Source organism: Solanum verrucosum, unplaced genomic scaffold (assembly GCF_900185275.1).
Source record: "Solanum verrucosum unplaced genomic scaffold, falcon-dt-bn FXZP01000103.1, whole genome shotgun sequence".
In the NCBI taxonomy this organism is placed as follows: Eukaryota; Viridiplantae; Streptophyta; class Magnoliopsida; order Solanales; family Solanaceae; genus Solanum; species Solanum verrucosum.
Genome location: NW_026020048.1, coordinates 7,765,857 through 7,787,953, shown reverse-complemented (window position 1 = coordinate 7,787,953; position 22,097 = coordinate 7,765,857). Strand labels below are relative to the sequence as shown.

Sequence of the window (22,097 nt, the reverse complement as noted above, 5' to 3'; positions counted from 1 at the left end):
TCATAAATCAAGGGCTCTCAAAGCAATAGTCCTTATTTCCCCATAATACTCACCTAGCTAGCTCATTAAATTTTGAGTGAATTCTCTTCGCGCTGATATATGTAGACCATGTCAAGACAGAGATCAAGAGCAATAGTAGTTATGACTGCACCACAAGCTTTAGATCTCCCCCATTTGACCAATCTTTACTGTATATTCTACCTGCAAAAAACAACTATCCATCAAATTTCAGCTAATAACACTGGATAAGATTCACTTGAGATACCATTTCAAAGCCAAAGAAATAGTCACAACTAATTTTAAAAATGGAAGGCAAAGGCAATCAGTAGACAAAGAAGAACTTTAACAGAGACAGAAATTACCAACTTCAACTTAAGATCAGAGATTGCCTGCTCCGTTTGATTTGCATAAAACTTCAATGACTGAAAGAACAACATAATTCTGAGATCCAGGATTTATAACAGTCACAAAACTAAGGGCTAAATAAACTAGCCATAAGATGCAGAAGACTCACTCCAAGTCTCTGCATTTCCAGGGACCGACATAAAGCTTGTCTTTTGTTTAGAAGATTTTGAGGAACTGACTCCGGGCGTCTGTAGTTCTTTCCCCGATAAATTATCATTGCATGGCCTTCTTTAATTTTGTCAACAGAAATCAGTATCCCACCACTTTCTGTCTTGAGGAGCTTTGCAGTATGAATGACCTGAGAAAAGATTTTCTGCATTGTGATCACCTTAATAACTTCTCTGTGCTTCCAATGCTGATGGAGACCAGCTAAGACACCATCAAAAACACCACGTCTCCCTGAAGATAAATTGAGAAAGTAGATTTGAGGTGGCCAAGTGATCATAAAATAGTTTTATCATAGAGCAGAACTGAAAACTTTCTCGATATTTTAAGATCCTAAAATTTTGAGCAATTAGTAGTTATCAGACAGAGGTATTGTTGTCGAATATTGGAATGAAATGGAGCTGAATAAAACAGAATTGATATGAAGCAATAATATAGTTGGCTCAACTAGCTCGGGTTGAAGCATTGTTATCGAGCCGTGAATAATATTGAGGAAAGCAGTTTGTTTATACAAGTCCAACTAGGGAACATGACAAATAATAGTTCACTTCTCTGTGGAACTATTTAAGATGTGTAATCATAACAGAAATTTCAGAATCCGGGTAGATAACAGACAATATATCTGTAGAAGACTCTCAAGTTTCCGATTGCAACTCAGCTACAGTTTTTATAGTTTGACCAAGAAAGAGAAGAGAGGAAAATATCGCAAAAATTTGCTCACCAAGAACTAAACTCCTGTTCATCTTCAATCCTATCTGCCTAAGAGATCGTCTTTCTTCCTGTGTTAAGATTTCTTTATCATCATCCTCTTTGGCAGGTCTCCAGGCAGCATTTAGCTTTCCCAGTGCTATAGATGATTTTTCAATCTTCTTCTTGAGCTGCATGATAGAGTAGGGTAGTGTTTCATTTGCTTCTTAAAACATTGAAAGTGAAAAATGAATAGCTGATATCTTACAATGTAAAGGCCGTGCTGTTGATTCCTCAGTTCTTTTTCTAATCTTTCCTTTTCAGACATTAATTGAACTTCAACCTCAGATTTCTCCTTTCCAGGTTCTGCAATTGTCTGGAATTCTGATAAAGTCCCAACACTACTACTGCACATTGATACTTCCATAGTGATTGGAAGAGTTTCAATTGCTTTGAATCGTGCAACTTCTTCCTCAAGCTGACATCTTGTGAGCTCCACCTCCCTTTCAGCAACAAGGTTTGCAACTTGAGAAGGAAGAAAATCCTTGCCTCTGTATAGGATTATAAAGAACTTATTCCGCAATAAAAGGACTCCTCCTGTAAGATGCTGCAAAAACAAAGAAAAAAGAGTTGAGCATTTTATCAGAATCTTAAGGGCAAAGCCGCTGATCTATAGCCAATGTGCCCAACCTTTTCTTTCATTTAGCTTCTAACACTGCTTAGAAGGCCCACTAGAGCACTATGGAAATTTTATAGCTAAAAGAGGCTAGATTCTGTAGCTTGAATAACATTTCCACCAAACACCATTCAGACACTTAATGCTTTTTCCAGTTGTCGAAGTGTTTTCAACACCACACAATTGTTTACTATGACACACTCCCAACATTCATAATCTTAATGAAAATAGACTTCGCTGAAACATTCACACCAAGCTTCCTAAGCTCAATTCTGGCACCAATGCCCTGACACATTCACCAACAAAGCTTTGAAACCATCTATATTAGCAGCTTAAGTCCTCTTTTAATTTTGCAATTTCGGTAACTAATTCAATCCTAAATTATTTCTGTTCTGCAAAAGAAGAACTAATAGCATAGGACAAGGTGCAATCATGGTAAGTTCTTGCCATAATCTGATGGGAAGAAATGACCCAGCACTTTTTCACTCCACTGGGATATGAACCCTGGTCTCAAAGATGTTCACCCAATTCATTGGCTTCTAGGCTGCACCCCTAGCGCACTAGTTAAAACTGATTATTATGTATGAATAGGAAGAATTGAGAACATTAGAAGGATACAAATGGGTATTGAAAGTGAGCAACTTTAAAATTGAAAAACTTAATGCCTCGCCAGACCTGCTCTGCCCTACTTCCATTTCTAATTTCATAGAGAATCAAAATAGGGTTTCAAACTGAAGAATAGTACCTATTTCATTCTACTATCTACCACAATATGAAGACAAGATAGTTATATGAAACAGAGGGCAGTTAGCAGCTCTTCTCCTCCCATTTTATACTCTACTAAGAGGCCTAGAAATATAACTGATGTCATGTAACCATAGAACAAGCTAGCTATCTATTAAGACAGACTCATCTATTGCTCAAGAAGTTGACTGCGATTGATTGAGAAAACATAAGGATGTTAAATACAAATTGCTTTGACCAAACTTACCTTTAACTCATTTGCCATTAGCTCATTGTTAGTATTTGGAATTCCCCACTTCAAAGCTATCTTTGCTATGTGACATTTCTCCCACAACTTTACGACTGCTGCAGCCAAGCCTTGCAGTTTTCTGTTTCTCCCTTCATGTCATGTCATGAAAAAAAACTATCTCAAACAGGACAAACATAGTCATAGAGTTGCACAAGGTGCATAACCAATTGCATCAAAATGGGTGCTCAAAACTTTCATCAAATCATCCACGATAAAAAATGTCAAACAAATACAATTAGCTAATTTATTATTCATGTGCAGCAAAGACCTAGCAACGGACGAGAGTGCACATGTATAGTGTTCTAGAGACAAGGGTGAATGGAGGGATCTGACTTGTTTCTCTTTAACCTCAAGAGGTGTAAAAGGTAGATCATTTTGATATATTTATCTACTATCTCCATACAAATTTGATCATGTTCAGGGAGTAAAACATAAACCAAATATAAACCTCTGAGAATTACATAAAAGCAATCCCAAGTCAAACTCTTACATCAAGAATATGTAAGAATCAATATTTAAACAAGTCTTGTGTAAAGATGAATTTTGACCCTCATATGCACAGAGTGGACAAAAGGAATCCTTACGACAAAAGGCACCACAAAAAAAAAAACTTGCAAATGACAAGTACCGTCAAAGTTCTGATTAAGACATTCTGTTTTCTTTCAAAAAAGGAACCCACTTTCCTAATTAGCTTATGATGTTACATGTCCACTTTTTAAATGTCTAGACAGTCAAACTCAGAAGAAGCATATACCACTGTTAATGCACCAACTGGCAATTTTTCTTTCTTGACATGAACATAAATGACATAATATCACACGTCAAACATCATACAACAAGCAAACTACAGTTACATAACAGTAATATTCTCAATGATAAAGATGACTCAAGTCCAAATTATCAGTAGAGACACAGTATAGCAACCCATGATATACACAAGCAGGGAACATGTGCAGAATAGAATTACTGGAGCAATTCATCTGCACAAGATATGATCATCAAGATGAGAAACCTACCAAGGACAAAATGAGTTGGCAAAGCACGAGCAAGTTTCCTTAATTGTGTAAGTTCATCATCTGTCAGGTTTGATCTTGAACGTGGTGGGCAAAGTCTAAATGGTGGCTTAAATCCAGGAACTACTTCAGGAAGTAAATCCGCATCCACAGGCAAAGGCTTTGGCCACCACCAATCAACATAACGAGGTCCTAAGTCATCCAACAATCTATTAGCTTCCCTCACATAAAGTGACTCATTCATTACTAGGCTATCCTCTTCTGAGTTTCCAACACTTCTCATTTCATCTTCACTGCTCCCACTTGAGTTCAATGGTGAGAAAATACTTGTCTCTTTAATATTTTCAGTAAATGAAGAGTTCTGGTGATTACATAGAAAGTCATGCTGTAGCTCCTTCTGTTGTAAAGTATAGCTACATCCTCTATAAACAACCAGAGCATTTTGCTTCATCCAAACAACAAAGCCTCCAGTCTTCATCTGCAGTACAAAAAGGAATAACACACAATTCTATCAAAAAGGACAGAAACTTAACAAAGTAACCTCTACACTTATGAGAAATAACTACTAGAAACCATGTTAGTATTATTTAGGAACAATGAGCACTGGTTTATTAGATACAATAGAGAACTGAAACAACATAAAGAGGAGCATCCGAAAGGACAACTAATCCCGTCATGCTTAATATAAACAAGAGGTTCCCTGAAAAAGGAAACAATTCCAACGCGAAGTTACCAACTTGATCGATGGACTAGACTTGTTTGAGGATTCACAACTATGACCCCTTGAGCGAACAAATCATAAGAATTTTAATACAGAAACTGATTGCATGAAGCAAGCACTTTTACCAGCATCCAAGACAACTAAAAATCAGTTCTGGCAGTCCCAAAACCAAAGCCCAAAATCACTTTCTTCTTTTCCTAGATTAAAAAAAAAAGACTCAACTCAATCAAAGAGGGATCAGAAGTATTTTAAAACACTAACGGTAGTTTGATTTGATGTATAAGAGGAAATAGTCTCTCTAAGAATACTGCATTACTAGATGACATTCGTTAACATGAGAATTCTTGACAACCGATATTTGCTTGATGATGAAACCACACCGCAACTAAATACGATTATATATCTCAAACATACAAATATGTTATAGCAGGATCAGAAAACAAAATATAATAACATCAGAAAATGAAAAGGTACCTCTGCAAGTTCTTTTTACCCTACGAAGCACAAAATATAGAAAGCTTATTTACGGACATGATCATTGATAATACGGTGTTTATAGACAAACCTCAACAATTTCTCGAGCTCTGTCCATATTACGGCATAAAGGCAGGTCAAATTTGAGCATTGCAAGTTCATTATTCTTCCAAATAAAGTGGATTTGATCAACAACAGTTCGGGTAACTCCGGCTTTCTTAACCTTCACCCACTTCTGAATCCTTGCAGCCTCACCCCTCAATCTCTCAAGCAACATTGCATCAAGATTCGACTCTGCAGTCATGACAACTTTCTCATTCTTCATTCTCCTATACACAATTCTCACCTCACTCTCCCATGGCATTTTCACCCCACTTTTTCTACTCCCTCTTCCTTCCCCTTCTCTTGATAAAACACCAAATTCTACTCCCTCAAGGCTTTCCATATTGTCCTCCTCCCCATATGGGTTTTTCTCCTCAATTTCATAACTCACATCTCCCCATTCAGATAAAGATCCTGGTGGGAACTGAAATTCAACCTTTGCATCAGTTTCCACCTGTGTACCTTCCCCAATTTGCGTTTCTTGGAGTTTATCAATTCCTTGATAAATCATCTTCATTGCTTTTTTACCTCTTCCTCCACTAACTTTACCAGAAAGTGCATCATTAGGGTTTTGGGTTTTAGCGAAATTGGCATCTTTCTTCTTTCTTGATTTGGATAAGTCCAAAACTTGATTAGGTTCAAGAAGAAGAGGACCCCTCATCCATGGAGCAGTAGGGCCTTTAATTCCTGAACTTGATGACCCATAATCTTGATTTTCAAATTCAAGATTGCATTGCTCCTCGTTCTTGATGGGATTATTATTATCATTGTATTGAGAGGAAAAGGTGGTAAATTTAGAATTGAAAGATTTGGAAAAAAGAAGAGTTTTTTGGTTGATAAAAGAATTGGAATGGTGATAACAGAGGGTATTCGAATTGGGAGCGAGAACCAAAGGAGCAGACATGGATATCTTGAATTCTTGATAGGAATTTGTTAAGCTCTTAGCAGTTGCCAAGTTTGTGAAGTCAAATTTTATCAACAAGAAAGAGGAAACAACGACAAAGCACACTATTAAATAACTTATGCTGAACTGATTTTTTTTAGCTTGCCTCCCTCTTTACATATTTGCATTTTGATATATATATGAGTTTCATAATTTATATGTATATTTAAAATTAATTTCATCCTGTGTATTTGATATTAATTTTATCTTGCGTATCTGATATCAATATCATTAATGTATTTTATATCAAATACTCTTTTAGTTCACTTTTACTTGTCACATTTTGACTTGACAAAGAAAATAATTATTGATATAGATATTTTATCAAATTATCCCCTATTAAATGATATCTTGAAAAATGATTTGAAAAATAAGTACTTAATAATGAGAATAAAACATGGAAAAAAATATTATATTTTTTTAATTTATTAAAAATAACAAGTAAAAATGAAAAATTATTTTAGAAATAAGTGACAAGCAAATATCCACTAATAGACATATTCATGTATAGCAAGCATATGAGATTGAGAATGTATGTGTTTAGTATCAAAATCTCTGCTCGAAACATTCATTTGTGTATTTTCTATTGTCTGTAATGCACTTTTTTGTTTCTTTTTCTTTTTCTTTTTTTATTAAGTTTTGACCATTACTACCAATATCAATTTATTATTTAAATATCACTTACAAATATTAAAATTCATCTAATCTTCTTATGAAGTTGGACGAATTTTTTCATTAATTTGAATAATATAAGTAGACAAGTTTTGATGACCTAATTAAACTGATCAAACATCATTGTGCTTCTAATATTAAACCCAAAGAAAATTACATTGTTACCTATAACATATAACATACTTATGTTGAGAAAATGAGCAAAATGGTCCTTAAAGTATGGGTATTGCTTTATTTTGGTCATCAGTATATTTCACTTGTTTAAATGGTCCTTAATGTATTATAAAAGTTGTTTATTTTGATCTTTTATTTTAAATTTAACAGATTTGTCAAAAAAATAATATTAAATTTAACTATGGACCCTACATGGCTGATAAAATTTATCGTTGTTGTCTTCTTTGTTAGCTCCAAAGAAAATTTCATGAAATCTAACATTATTATCTCTAATTTCTCTAACAAAAATTTAATATTTTCTCTTGCTAAAAATAAAAATGGTAGCTCAGTGAAATAATATTTTAGAAAATAGTAAATTTTGTCGGAAAAAGAGAGAAAATGGTCTTACATTTTTTGGATTTTTTTCTTTAGAAATAACAAAGAAGACAGCAATGTTGAATTTTGTTAGCCACGTTGGGTCCATAGTTAAATTTAATACTTTTTAAAGAAAAATAAATCTATTATATTTAGGTAAATGAACCTATTTTATTGTATATATTAAGGATCATTTCAATCAATTAAAATACATTAATGACCGAAATGAACACATATCTTATACATTAAGAACCATTTAAGTTAAGTGAAATACATTAAGGATCAAAATAAAGCATTACCCATATATTAAGGACCATTTTGGTCATTTTATTTTCTCTACTTATGTTTGATATATAGATGCACTGTATCGTTTACTAATATCTTTCGTAATTTCAAGTAACTTCACAAATGTTAGTTTTTAAAAGTATTGGAGTTAATTTCTTTTATGGTGTATAAGAAAAATAATCTACTGTTTTCAGTCATTACATTTTCTTGTCATCCTGTTGATCATCAACAGGATGACTAAGAGTACCAAACATCCAGTCCATCCATATTGTGTAATGACCATAATTATGTCGATATGTTGTATGATGAATAGTATGATAGCCAGCACCCATTACAGGCCACACCTTCACATGTATGCAGTCATGAATATTAGCAGTCCATAAGGTATCCATGAATAAGAGCCCTATGTGTGTAGTGAAATGCATTGGCACAACGAATAGAGCTACGACGTGTGGCATCGCCTCCAGTACTCCATCCAGTGGGTGGAGTGCCATTCCTGACATGTTCATCATTCTGAATTACAAAAAGAAAGAAATATGGATGGTATGTATGACTAGAGTTGAGAGCTTACCAGCAAATGGGGAAAGTGTGTTTTGCTTGTTGTAAATATGATGTGTAGAATGCAGATATTTGTACAGAGGTTTTATGTCATGCATTAATTTGTGCATCCAATAGATTCCAAACTCAATTATTACAAGATAAATAGCTGTATTGATGAAGTAGGTAAGCCATTCAACATCACTTATTCTTGCAAAACATTTAGTCCATCCATTTTCAATTAAGTACTCAGAAAGTGATGGAAGGACACAGTACCAAGGCATAGCTTTCATGGCAACTGATATCTGCAACACCATTGCTTCCTTTGATAGTATGGCCTCATCTGCAATCAAAATGTTCATCAGCCAAAACCGAACCGAAACAGTATAATATATTTGGTTTGGTTTTGATAATTTCAAAATCTATTAAGTTTATTTGGTTTTGATTTTGACCAATAACTAATCCAAACCGACCTGTGAACACCCCTATATGTGACCCTTTTTCTTACACTTTACATACTTCAAATATTGTAACACCCCTAAAACAGGACCGTTTGGGGCCTAAAGTCAAACTTTATAAAGAGGTCTTATTTTTTAGTTGACACACGAATTAAATTATTATAACATACTTAGTATAATCCTATAAATGAGGTCGGAACAGGTAGGATATACACTTATATTATGAAGTGAGAATGTAAACAATGTAAATTTTCAATGAAAAATATATAATATCAAGTTAGAATAATAAAACCTGACTCAAAATTTGAAAATTATATATATTGATATCGAAATAGTGTTGTGCTAAATTTGTTAATTAAGTTGATATAATGATATTAAAATAGGAGTATTGATTAGTTTTGAAATTTGAAGAAGACATCAAAAAAATAAAGTTGATTTTTTATAAACACACAACAATAGACTTTACATGATGTAGAAATTTAACCGTTTGAGATACTTTAGATAAGTGAAAGATGTATTAAAAAAAATATATAAAAATAACAATGTTGGTTCATGATATTCATTAGAATATAAATGAAACAACAAAATAGATATCCAAATAAGAAAAGATGTTGTAACTAACTAAACACTATTCAATTTCTCAATTATTACAACGATCTCTATATTAAATGAGGTAAAAATTATTATATTTTCTATCCAAATTTTTATTTTCAAATTTATCAATACATTAGTTTTATTTAAGGGATAAGGCTCAAGTATGTCATCGAACTTTGAAAAAAAGACTCATTTATGTCATTCGATTAAAAGTTTGTCTCATCTATGTCATTTCTGTTTGAGAAAAGACTTATCCATGTCATTATTTGTTAACTGAAATGACATATATGAATTTTGGGAATATAGAGATTGCGATTCAAGTGATAGACGTAGAAGGTGCAGAGGGAAGCGGAGATGAAATAAATTAGAAGAGCGCCAATGTAGTTACGGAGCCATCCTTGAAGCAAGTGAGGAAGTGGTGCCCACCATGATTCCGGCAACAATGTACCTAAAACCAGACGATTGTAAAACGATGTCTCCTCCACGAACACCTTCAAGTAATCCTCCATCTCCGACGGATTGCGTTTTACCAAACTCCGGCAGAGGAGGAACTATGGAGTGAGAGCTAGTGAGAAGAAGTGGGTCTACGGCGATATCACAATATGTGCATGTGTGACCCTATTTAAGTAAAACGGATTACTCCTTCTGTTCCAATTTATATGACACATTTCACAGTTTATTTTTAACATTAATTATTTTTTAGAACCTAAAATGGAAATAATACGATAAGATAACCATGTAAAAGTGATACAAACTTTTGACTCGAGAAAAATAGTTCAAACTTCTAAGCAATTCAATAAAATATAAATGAAACTGAAAGTTAGAGAACTTTAAATATGAAGTACATACTATATATGATACTAGTACGTAGGATTTGGCAGATCTTTATGATAATTGTAGTATTGTATTCTGAGAAAAACAAAAGAGAAATAAGGTTGGATTAAAATGTAGGATATATTTAATTAATTTCAGATTGCATGGTCAATTTATTTCGATTAGGATATTATTAGGTTTAACAATGGAGTTGTACTAAATGAAATAGAGCGGGACAAGTTATTTTTTTCTATCAAAGTTTTGTTGAATGATTCAATATCTCGCCTCATTTTTATTAATTTTTCATATTTTAAGTTTTCTTTATTAAATATTTTAACGGGGAGATACTCTAAAATATTTTTAAATTTTACGTCAATTTTTAAGTATATATTATTTAGTTTTTAAATTTTAAATTTTGTCTGAACCTTAATTTGAATTCATGTTAACATGCTTCATTAATCTCGCTATTATTGAGAGTCAATTAGCATTTAGTGATATGTTTTAATTTTTTTGTTTGACATATATAATTTATGTGAGGTTCAGATTAAAGTTGAAAATGTGTTTGGTCATAGTTATAAAACGTATTTTCTTTCTTCTTTTTTTGAAAACACGAAACATGATTTGAATTTAAAATGTATATTAAATTACTTTGAGATCACATGGTTAAGAAAGACTAGAAATTAAAGGTAGTTTTTTTCTTTTGGGCAGTCGTACCACAACTATATATTAGGTTGGGGATGCATGGAGCGGTACGAAATGAAATAGGGAGGGTTAAACTACGTTTCCTATTGAAATTTTGTTGAACGGTTCAATGACTCACCTCATTTAATTTATTTTTCATACTTAAATTTCCTTTATTAAATATTTTACGGAGATACACTTTAAATATTTTTCAAATTTTTGTCACAGTGAAATATATACTATTTAATTTGTAAAAATAAAATAAAAATTTGTTAGTACCTTAGTTTTAAATTCACGTTATCATACTTCATTAATCTGGCTACTATTGAGAGTCGGCATGCATATTGGATGATAGCTTTTAATTTTTATGTTTGAAATATCTTATTTATATGAGGTTAGCAGTGAAGTTGAAAATGCATTTGGTCATAGTCCTAAAACGTACTTTTCTTCTTCTTTTTAGAAACACAACATGATTTGGATCAAACATGCATATTGAATTACTTAAAGATTTCATGGTCAATTTCTTTCAACTAGAAATAGTCATTTTTGGCAGCTGAACTACAAGTATTAGGGTTGGCAAATGAGCGGAACGAAATCAAATAGGGCAGGACAAGCTATTTTTTACTATTGAGGACTATCTCGGTTCATTTTTACTTGTTCAATATTGTAAAAAGAAAAAAATAAATAAGATCATATGAACCAAAGTATTGACGGAAGGATATATTTTTGGATCAAATTATAAACAAAGAACATTTTTATTTATTTTACATTATTTGAAAACAAATTTGACCTTTTTCTATGATAAAAATAATTTTTCATTTTACTTGTTACTTTCGAAAAAATAATCATTTTTTTCATATTTTATTGTTAACATTAATTATTTTTGAGAACCTACAAATGTGAATTAATGGAAATAATGCGATAAGATAACCACATAAAAGTGAAACAATTGCTGGCTCAAGAGAAAAATGAGGCTGGAAAATAATTTTGACTCGAGAAAAATAGTTCAGACTTCTAAGCAATTCAATAAAATAAAATATAAATGAAACAGAAAGTTGAGAAATTTTAATAATAAAATGTCGCCATGCAACTTTAGATATGAAGTACACACTACTTACTAGTACGTAGGATTTGGGAAATCTTTATGATAATTGTACTACTGTATTATGAGGGGGAAAAACGAGAAATAAGGTTGGATCTAAAATGTTGAAACAGGTTATTTTTCCAAATTAAAATTTTGTTAAACGATTCAATATCTCGCCTCAATTTATTTATTTTTCATATTTCAGTTTTCTTTTATTAAATAATTTGAGTTTTCTTTATTAAACATTTCAAGGAAGAGATACTTTAAAATATTTTTTAAATTTTCATCAATTTTAAATATATATTACTTATTTAATTTATGAAATTTTAAATTTAGTTAGAACTAACCTTAATTTGAATTCATGTTAACATGCTTCATTAACCTGATTACTATTGAGAGTCAATAAGCATTTAATGATATGTGAGGTTGAGATTAAAGTTGAAAACACGTTTCGGCATAGTCATAAAACGTATTTTCCTCCTCCTTTTTTGAAAACACAAAACATGATTGTATTTTAAATGTATATCAAATTATTTTGAGATCGCATGTTAATTCTTTTCGACTTGAAATCAAATGTAGTTTTTTTTGGACAATTGTACCACAACTATTAGAGTTGACGAAATGAAATAGGACGGGGACAAGCTATGTTCCCTATTGAAATTTTGTTGAATGGTTAAATGACTCACCTCATCTAATTTATTTTTCATACTTAAATTTTCTTTATTAAACATTTTACGGAGAGATACTTTAAATATTTTTCAGATTTTTGTCACAGTTAAATATATATATATATATTATTTAATTTGTAAAAAAGTTAAATTTTGTTAGAACCTTAGTTTGACTTCACATTATCATACTTCATTAATCTGGCTACTATTGAGAGTCGGCAATCATTTAATGATAGATTTTAATTTTTTTGTTTGAAATATCTTATTTATGTGAAGTTCCTAGTTGAGAGGAATGGTTTGTTCTAAGCCAAATAGAACAAGTATCAACAATCTAACTTGCCTATTTTACACTGTTTTCTTATAATTTATAAAGCATATATAGAATGTGAATGTGCACTAGTTCATCTAAATGGAATATATGCTCCTTGTTACTTTAATGTATTTTCCTTATTCAACTTTGAAATCCATGTTATAAAGCTGTTAATTTCTTTCTCATTTCTCTCTTTATACACATATAGTACTCGAGATACAATTCATGAATTCTTCTATATCGAGAATGTGATCTAAAAATGTTGTGTTTAGTTCTATAGACTCTAAAGTTTCTATTATCTGTGTTATGGAAGTCTGTAATCGTTGCTGAAATGTCATCTATGCTTGCCATGTTCTGTAATCAGAATTATATGTGAATATAATTAAAAGCTCACTACAAAAGGAACCCCAATTACCAACAAAAAAATTAGTTGGTAAATTGATCAAATTGGTTGGCAAATTGAGTTACCAACCAAACGCCAACTTATATTAATCTGTTGCTAAAAGGCTCGTCGGTAAATATTACAACCGATTTTAATTTGTTGGTAAACTTACCAACCAAAAATCAGTTGGTAAACACCCAAAGATATTGTTACAAAATTTTGAAACATGGCCCTGAAATTTCCGTTGGTAAATTCACCAACTAATTTTTGGTTAGTATATCGTTAGTATCTTTACTAACGAATTGAAAAGGAGTTAGTAAATTTTTTTCTTCATTATTCAATTCCGTTGGTAATTATAGTAAATTTTTGTGGTAATTCACTAATAAATTTTAAATACTTCCTGGGAAGTCCTACATTGGGGAGTAAAGCGCTGCTCCCTAACAAAGGCGACTCTGTACCCAAGGGGAATCGAACCTGAGATCTCTTGGTTAAGGATAATCCAGTACTTACCACTCCACCACAACCCTTGTTGGTAATAAATTTTAAATACGTTAGTATGATTATTTGTTTTACTAATAAATTTACTAATTGATTGTTAATTTGTTGGTAATATATCATTCAAGGCAACTTCATACCTAAGGGGAATCGAACCTGAGACCTCTTGGTTAAGGATGTAGGAGTACTTACCACTCCACCACAACCCTTGTTGGTAATAAATTTTAAATATATTAGTATGATTATTTGTTTTTCTAATAAATTTACTAATTAATTGTTAGTTTGTTGGTAATATATCATTCAAGTTCAATGTTAGGTTAGTAATTGATTGACAATATGTTCAAAATATTATTAATTGAATGATTATCCAATAGTAAAATATTTATTAATTTATTGCATTTAAAAATCTAAGAGCACGAATATAAATCCAAAAATATTAATATCAATTTTATAAATCATATTTGAATGAAACAATGCAAAATCTATGATAACAAGTTAAATTAATCTCAATATGACACATATCATTATATCAATTTTTTTAATTTGAGCACGTTTACCAAAAATATTGACCAAATCTAAATTTTGGCCAAAATATAAAAGTTAAAACGCCTAATAGCACAATCTGAAAATGGAAGCCTCAAAACCTGAACCAACCATCCTATTAGATATAAAAAATGACCTTCCAAAGCTAATCGTGCTAACGGAATTCTCATCAGAGCACGTTTAAAAAAAATGTTAAGCAAAGTCAAATTTTGGCCAAAAGTTAAAAGTTAAAACGCCTAATGGTACAAACTGAATGTGAAAACCTCAAAATCCAAATCAACCATCCTATAAGACGAAAAATGACATTCCAAAGCTAACCGCGCTGACGAAATTCAAATTTGAGCATGTTTTCCAAAAAAAATGATCAAATTCTAGCCAAAAGTTAAAAGTTAAAATGCTTAAAGACACAAACTGAAAATAAAAGTCTCAAAACCCGAACCAACCATCCTATGAGACCAAAACTGAACTTATATGGCTAACCGCGGTGACAAAATTTCAATTCGAGCACGATTACCAAAAATATTGACTAAAGTGAAATTTTGGCCAAAACTTAAAAGTTAAAATACCTAACGGCACAGACTAAAATGGAAGCCTCAAAACCCGAACCCTTTATCTTATTACATCAAAAATGACCTTTCGCATCTAATTGCACTGACGAAATTCTCATATGAGCACGTTTATCAAATATATTGACCGAAGTTAAATTTTGGCCAAAATTTATAAGTTAAAACACCTAACGGCACACACTAAAAATGAAAGCCTTAAAACCCAAACCAACCATCTTGTTAGATAAAAAATGACATTTGGAGTTAATTACACTGACGGAATTCTCATTTGAGCACGTTCACAAAAATATTGACCGAAGTCAAATTTTGGCCAAAACATAAGATTAAAACACCTAACGGCACAAACAAAAAACGGAAGCCTCAAAACTTGAACCAACCTTCCTGTAGATAAAAAATGACCTTTCGAAGCTAATGACACTGACAGAGTTCTAATCTGAGCACATTTACCAAAAATATCGACCAAAGTCAAGTTTTGGCTAAAATTTAAAAGTTAAAACGCCTAACGACACAAACTGAATATGAAAGCCTCAACACTAGACGCTGATTTACCAAAAAGTTTAACTTTGATTGATAAATTTACCAACTATTCAAATATAAGTTAGTAATTAATAATTTACCAATAGATTTTATCACAGTTGGTAATAGTTACTATTCAACTAAACATTCATATGTAATATTACCAACTAATAATTAATATGTTGGTAAATTTTACCAATGGATTAATGATCGGTTGGTATATTACCAACTATTTTAATGATGTTAGTAATTTACTAACTACAATCTTTATTCGTCGGCAAAATTTTCAACTAATTGGATATTGGTTGGCAGGTTTATCAACAAATTACATTTTGTTACTAATTTACCAACACATTTATATTTGGTTGGTAAATTTAGCAACACAATCTTGCCGTTGGTAAATGTTTGGTTAGTAATTCATTGGTAATATGTTAATAAATTATATAAACAATTTTTTGTCATATTTACCAATCGATATATACTTTGTTGGTAATATTACCAACAAAAGGTGTGCGTTAGTAATATTTCAGTTGGTAATCCATTGATAAAATGTTGCTAAATTTGGCGCCATTTTTTCCCGTCGTATTTACCAACTAAAATACTTAGTTAGTAAGATTTTGGTTGGTAATCTGTTAGAATTTCATTGTTAAGTTTTAAAATATAATTCAGTTAGAAATATGTTGGTAATTTGTTAGTAGAATACTAACCAACTTAAGTTGTTGGTAAAATATGTTGGCAATTTAAGATTTTTTTGTAGTGGCTGTTAGTGCGGTTTATCAACCAAAAGACCCATTGGTTCTTAATACCAACCGAGGACCTGTTTAGGTGATAAATTGCTCTTTAGCATTCTCCAAAGAGCTGGGCTTGAATGAATAAAAGCTCATATCATAGCTTTTGTGCATCTTAATATCTGTTAGTTTACTATCTTTAGGTTCCTATTTAATATGATAAGTTATTTTGAGTATAAAGACTTATAACCTTCCATTCAAATACTGCACCATGGTATCTCCCTGCTTTCTGTTTTTTTTTTTCTTTTTTCTTTTCTCTGTCTCGAAGTTGGTTTACAAGTTCAACTTAGATATGGGTGTTAAATGTTGGTTTGATGGTTGAGACGTGAGAGGCTTAACTCTATTAAGAGTGGAGATTTGAACATTTTTCATGAGTTTATTTTATAATTTCCCCTCCAGTTGGTATGACCATTTGTTCATTTGTATGTTCAAAGTCTTTAATATAAGTATGAATAGTATGTGTATGAAAGTTCCTTCTCCATGTCAATTTGTGAATAAACCTTCACTTTTGGACCTTGTTGAATAATTGAACAATTAAGTATAATGGTTTGGAGTTTTTTGTTTACATTGCTTATATAAAGCTAACAGTGGCCTTGATTAATTGTTTATTCCTTTCAGTAGTTAAGCCTAAGTCTTAGACTGATAGACTTTAAAGAATTTTATTTGTTTTAAGCATTATGCATGATCAAGTATTCACTTGGCTTTTGGTTCAAAGAGTTAAGTACAGTGATTGTTGATGGGTTAAATGGTAGTTCATACATTTCCTTGTTTTGATACTAATTTGCCCATCTATGCATATACAACTGTGATGAGTCTGTTTCGACTCTCCCTTTCTTCCCTGCATATTCTCTGCTGAGCTGGAACATCAACACGCCCTTGTTTCGAGTCAACCTCATCAAGTCGTGAAAGAGAAGCATAATATTATTGGGTTAAAACCCGAGAAACTAGTGGCAGGCAGCAGCTCAAGAGAGCTGAAAATGAGAACGTTTTGGGTCCAAACCCGATTATACATGGAGCAGGGTGATAGAAGCAGCCCCAAAGGGCTAAGAAATAACATTTTTTTGGACTTAAAAAGTTTGAGAATAATGCCGGTAGAGCAAGCTGATGCGGAAGCTGAGATCAGCTTGAAATTGTCCGTTTTTCTATTTATATTCATCTTTTTCCTCGCATTTTAAATTTCATGATATTTGTTGCTAACTCTAATATTTTTGTCTTTTAATTTAACTTAGATGAGTCCCAATGGAATTATGGGTTTCCAATGATTATGATTTTTATTTCACTATCTAATTAACTCAAGTTCTATATATTCACCTTTTCAATTTTAAGTTCTAAATTTAAGTTAATTTGTCCTTTTAGGCAAATTGAAAAGGTGTCTAGATTGGATTAAAAGTTGATCAAATCTACTTTTAAGTCAATTTTTGACTTTTGAAAGTGTTTGACAAATATAAAAAATAACTTAAAATAAGTTGAGAAGTGTTTGGCAATGTCGAGAATGACTTAAAATAAGTCAAAAATCAAAAGTAAGTCTCCCCCTAATTTTTATTTTTTGACTTAAAAGTCATTTCAATTTGACATTTTATTTTTGACTTAAAAACTACTTTTTTTAAATCAATCCAAACGGACCCTTAAGTTATAAGACTAACTTGATGATTATCTAATATTCTCTCAAAATTAGTAATTAGCTTGAAATTCATGTTTATGAGTTTTGAGTTAACCATCTAGTTCAAAATCTTGACTCAGATAAATTGTTACGCTAGAAATAATTTTTTCCATCCAACATAACATGGTGAGTTTGACAACGTTAAATACCTGTGAAACATTTAGCTTTCGTTATCTGATTACCTCAAGAGCTGTGGCATAAAGTTAGAAACTGAAATTTTCTTCCCCACAGATTTTATTGCCTTATTATTAAATAGAAGGGAAGAAAAGACATAAGAATACATAACCAAATTGTTTTCAGTCTACTACATCAAAATTTACATCCACCAACGATGGAAACACGAGACAAATTACTAGGACAATGAACAACAAGGAACATCCTTGAGTGCAAATCATGCACATTACATTTTCTTGGCATCCTCTTCAACGGGATCACGAAGAGTTCCAAACATCCAGTCCATCCATATTGTGTAATGACCATAATTATGGCGGTATGTTGTATGGTGAATGGTATGATAGCCGGCACCCATTACAGGCCACACCTTACCATGTATGCAGTCATGAATATTAGCCGTCCATAACGCTTCCACGAATATGAGCGCTATGTGTGTAGTGAAATGCATTGGCACCAAGAATAGAGCTACAACGTGTGGCACTGCCTGCAGTATTCCATCCAATGGGTGGAATGCCAACCCTGAATAGCACAACATGTTTAGCAATTAGCTTGAAAATGTACCAGATAAAACATAAAAGAAGCTACGACTCTCAGAGGTCAAATTAGCTCGATAGAGTATCAGAAAATTACAACACATAGGTGACACATACCAAACCATAAATTAACTGGACATCATGAATTAGCTAGCTTGCAATATTGTGATGATTTAGCAACCAATTTCCTGGAACAGGATATGCATTGCAAAGAGTTATAAAGAAAGTTCTGAATGTCAGAGATAATAGCATGGTTACAATTTACAAAAGGTAGGGAGGGCATATGCTGCTGTGCGTTGGTTAGGGGCTGTTATGCAGAGAGAGTCGATTTAATAAACATGAATGCATGTTGTGGGTGTGAATCGAAGGGACAATGTCATTAGTTGTAACATACAGTCTTTTTCTCTTTGTGATGGAATTATAGGAAATACCTTATAGCAATTTTTCCAAATTTCGACATTTTGAGAAATTTGCTTAATATTTTTCTTTCCTCAATCCTATCACAAGTTCTAGTTTCCAACAAAATGAAAGGAGAAAATAAGAACAAAAAAGTTATCAAACGCTACTCCACTCTTTTCAAGTAAACTGGATTTGGCACACAGAAACAATTAAAAGGCAAGAGACAAAATTCCAATATGTTTAGTTATTCCCTAGTCTAAACAAATACCAAGTCAACACTCGACACCCCTGACCACGAAACAAAAGGGTGCATGACTCAAGACATGGATGTTAAAATATACATATTAATTTAATGACCTCATGACTAGGTTTTCAACGTTTTTAGTCATCACACAGGAAACGCGTAGTAATTCAACAAACTATCAATAGAGTATGACAGAGAAACCTAATTGTTCCACAAGCTAGAAGTTGTTTTCAGAAATAAGCACCAATATGGTATGACTAGACTTAAGAGCTTACCAGCAAACGGGGAAAGTGTATTTTGCTTGTTGTAAATATGATGTGTAGCATGCAGATATTTGTACAGAGGTTTTATGTCATGCAACAACTTGTGCATCCAGTAGATTCCAAACTCCACTATTACAAGATAAATAGCCGCATTGATGATGTAGGTAGGCCATCCAACATCACTTATTCTCGCAAAACATTTGGTCCATCCGTTTTCAATCATGTATTCAGAAAGTGATGGAAGGGCACAGTACCACGGCATAGCTTTCATAGCAACTGATATTTGCAAGAGCATTGCTTCCTTTGATGGTATGGCATCTGCCATCAAAATGTTCATCAGGAGAAAATACAAACCATTAATTACTCTTAAATCTTTATCGAAGCTTAAAAAACTGGAATTGCTAAATTCATTGAGATATTGACATCCCTAGTTTGAACTAAGAGGACCCATCAATTAATACAAATATACACAAGAATGTGGCCTACTGGTCAATCAAGTGGGTTGAGCACGATAAGGTCTCAAGTTCAAATACCAACAGAGACAAAACACTAGTAGGTGATTTCCTCTAGAATGTTCTAGCCTTAGTGGACAGAGTTACTGATACCTGATAGTTAAGATCCACAGTAATTGTTCTACATTCAATACACAATAAAATGGGAATATGCATGTTTGGCCTTTTCTTACTCTTTACATGCTTCAAATACAGTAACACCCAAAAAATGCCAAAATATTCAAATCTAAAACAGTCAACGTAATTCCATTAACTTATAAATTTCCAATAATGCAAAGAAATCATCTATACACAAACGAAATTAAAAAAAAAAAAAAACTTAAACGGGAGAAAAAGGGGGGGAAAAATCATACCTTTGGGAATATAGACATTGCGTTTCAAGTGATAAATGTAGAAGCACCAGAGGAAACCGGAGATGAAGTAAAGTAAAACACCGCCAATGTAGTTACGGAGCCATCCTTGAAGCATATGAGGAAGTGGTCCCCACCATGATTCCGGCAAGAATGTACCCAAAACCATACGGTTGTAAAACGATGTCTCCTCCACGAACAGCTTCAAGTAATCCTCCATCTCCGACGGTATACTCGGAAAAAGATAAATATGTCCGGGTCGGGTCGGGTCGGGTTTTACCAGACTCCGGCGGGGATGGTCCGCCGGAAGAGGAGAGAGTATGGAGTGAGAAGATGGAGAGGAAAAAGAAGAGGGGCTAGGGCGGTAACACAACTGTATGTGGCTGTATTTAATGAAAATTGATTCCATCTTGGACTACTCCCACGTGTTGTCTGGTGAGCTAAACTGACAAAAGATTCTAATAAGATCGACCCCCTTTATTTTTATTTGTTTAATATTTCAAAAATATAATTCAGATTTTATTGCTATTTTAAAAATAAAATAAGGTGAAAAATGTTGCAGGAAAATTATTTTTGATATATTTTGGCTCTGAGAAAAATAGTTCAAACTTCAAAGTAATTCACTAAAAATAAATTAAACTGAACGTCACAGAAATTTTGAAATTTTAAAATAAGCCTGCAATTATATCTTGGGTCAAAAAGAGATCGAGATAAATAAATTTTATGAACAAACAAAATCTGATTATTATTTTTTTTAAAATACTAAAATCTATGATCAAATGATATCCATGAGTTATTGGTCACACATCCAATTCAACTAACTTTGATTTTAGCTTGAGATTGTTTAATAACCAACCAATTCTTTTACTTACATTTAACGTTAATGCTATTAAGTGATTTTCATAAACAAATGTATTAAACTTTAACTTTAACTAGATGAAAGTTTGTTTGTTTTTTTCCTTCAAACTTGTGTTGAACTAACCAGCCACTTGGTGCAATTGATGTCACAGTAATTAATTTTGAAGGGGGGCGCTCGACTACATAAAAAAAATTCAAAAATTAAATTTTGTCTGTCTTATTATATGGTTAAAAAAATATGGCCTTCATAAGTTTGGCCTATTCTACTTTGTCTTTTTTTGGTTTCGTTATCATCTCTGTGATTAATCATTGTGTGGTCTTTCTTCTTTTCCCCTCTATTAATGTACATTCGTTCTATGAAAATAGTATCAAGAGATTATAGTTTAAACTTTAACGTAATATATATATGAGATTGAATTTGGCAATTTATTATATTGAATTTTGTATCAGTCTAATGAAATAACATTTCTACATTTTACAAAATAAAAATTAAATAGTGTATACATTATTCTTTTTTCAGACTCAATTTATAAAATTATGTTAAATATATTATTATTGTATTATATTAAATTTAATATTTCTCATGTTAGCTATGTTATTGATCGAAAACTACTTATCAAATAAATATCTATTATTTTTGCGAAGATTGCAACTAGCTGGCCGGCCAAAGAGAATCAACTCTCTCTCTCTTTTTTTTTTAAATTTTTGGCTGAGGGGCTATAAAATCACTCTCTCCGTTATTATTGTCCTCGTGGTCCTTGTTTTTTAGCCTAAATTGTGGACATTTTTTGCCACAATGGGCCACTTGAAATGTTAGGTAGTTCTATCAATATAGCCGAAAAAGTAAACGTGGTCTAATGTTTTTTTTTTAATAAGAAAATAAAATAAAAAATTCACCTCATATTCGGAGCTCGTATTGAAACTTGATTAAATTTAAGTTGTATACGGCAGAGATGACGCTACTA

At 32.1% G+C, this 22,097-nt stretch overlaps 3 protein-coding genes and 1 long non-coding RNA gene across 6 annotated transcripts; 1 reads left to right on the top strand and 3 right to left on the bottom strand.

Annotated features, from left to right (window-relative positions):
- Positions 1-73: 73 nt before the first annotated feature.
- Positions 74-6,189, bottom strand: LOC125822345 (chloroplastic group IIA intron splicing facilitator CRS1, chloroplastic). 3 transcript variants are annotated; one of them, XM_049501739.1, is made up of 8 exons: positions 5,266-6,189; positions 3,983-4,457; positions 2,925-3,055; positions 1,526-1,864; positions 1,292-1,448; positions 515-804; positions 363-422; positions 74-201 (listed from the first exon to the last, which is right to left on the bottom strand). In XM_049501739.1, exons 1-8 carry the CDS (start codon positions 6,178-6,180, stop codon positions 160-162), a joined length of 2,409 nt encoding a protein of 802 aa, XP_049357696.1. In that variant the 5' UTR covers positions 6,181-6,189; the 3' UTR covers positions 74-159. The 3 variants fall into 3 exon arrangements, with proteins under 3 accessions (XP_049357696.1, XP_049357697.1, XP_049357698.1); XM_049501740.1 differs by having other exon boundaries at positions 80-197; XM_049501741.1 differs by having other exon boundaries at positions 84-188.
- Positions 6,190-7,901: 1,712 nt separating this feature from the next.
- Positions 7,902-9,802, bottom strand: LOC125822359 (delta(7)-sterol-C5(6)-desaturase-like). The gene is made up of 3 exons (XM_049501756.1): positions 9,577-9,802; positions 8,276-8,584; positions 7,902-8,200 (listed from the first exon to the last, which is right to left on the bottom strand). The coding sequence occupies exons 1-3, from the start codon at positions 9,800-9,802 to the stop codon at positions 7,902-7,904; spliced, it is 834 nt and encodes a 277-aa protein (XP_049357713.1).
- LOC125822370 (uncharacterized) lies at positions 8,263-19,700 on the top strand. The gene is made up of 2 exons (XR_007442646.1): positions 8,263-8,344; positions 19,494-19,700. It is a non-coding gene; the product is annotated as an uncharacterized LOC125822370 (long non-coding RNA).
- Positions 18,083-20,639, bottom strand: LOC125822358 (delta(7)-sterol-C5(6)-desaturase). Its single transcript, XM_049501755.1, has 3 exons — positions 20,278-20,639; positions 19,425-19,730; positions 18,083-18,492 (listed from the first exon to the last, which is right to left on the bottom strand). The coding sequence occupies exons 1-3, from the start codon at positions 20,492-20,494 to the stop codon at positions 18,200-18,202; spliced, it is 816 nt and encodes a 271-aa protein (XP_049357712.1). The 5' UTR covers positions 20,495-20,639; the 3' UTR covers positions 18,083-18,199.
- Between the last annotated feature and the right edge of the window lie 1,458 nt (positions 20,640-22,097).

Excerpts from the sequence above, each read along its gene's own strand:
- LOC125822345 (XM_049501739.1), bottom strand. The coding sequence starts at position 6,180 with ATGTCTGCTCCTTTGGTTCTCGCTCCCAATTCGAATACCCTCTGTTAT. Across the intron at positions 4,458-5,265 it reads GAGCTCGAGAAATTGTTGAG|ATGAAGACTGGAGGCTTTGT; the intron begins GTTTGTCTATAA and ends TTTGTACTGCAG. Across the intron at positions 202-362 it reads CTGATCTTAAGTTGAAGTTG|GTAGAATATACAGTAAAGAT; the intron begins GTAATTTCTGTC and ends TGTTTTTTGCAG.
- LOC125822359 (XM_049501756.1), bottom strand. The coding sequence starts at position 9,802 with ATGGAGGATTACTTGAAGGTGTTCGTGGAGGAGACATCGTTTTACAAT. Across the intron at positions 8,585-9,576 it reads TATTCCCAAAATTCATATAT|ATGAGGCCATACTATCAAAG; the intron begins GTCATTTCAGTT and ends TTTTGATTGCAG. Across the intron at positions 8,201-8,275 it reads CACACTTTCCCCATTTGCTG|GAATGGCACTCCACCCACTG; the intron begins GTAAGCTCTCAA and ends TGAACATGTCAG.
- LOC125822358 (XM_049501755.1), bottom strand. The coding sequence starts at position 20,494 with ATGGAGGATTACTTGAAGCTGTTCGTGGAGGAGACATCGTTTTACAAC. Across the intron at positions 19,731-20,277 it reads CAATGTCTATATTCCCAAAG|ATGCCATACCATCAAAGGAA; the intron begins GTATGATTTTTC and ends TTTTGATGGCAG. Across the intron at positions 18,493-19,424 it reads TACACTTTCCCCGTTTGCTG|GGTTGGCATTCCACCCATTG; the intron begins GTAAGCTCTTAA and ends TGTGCTATTCAG.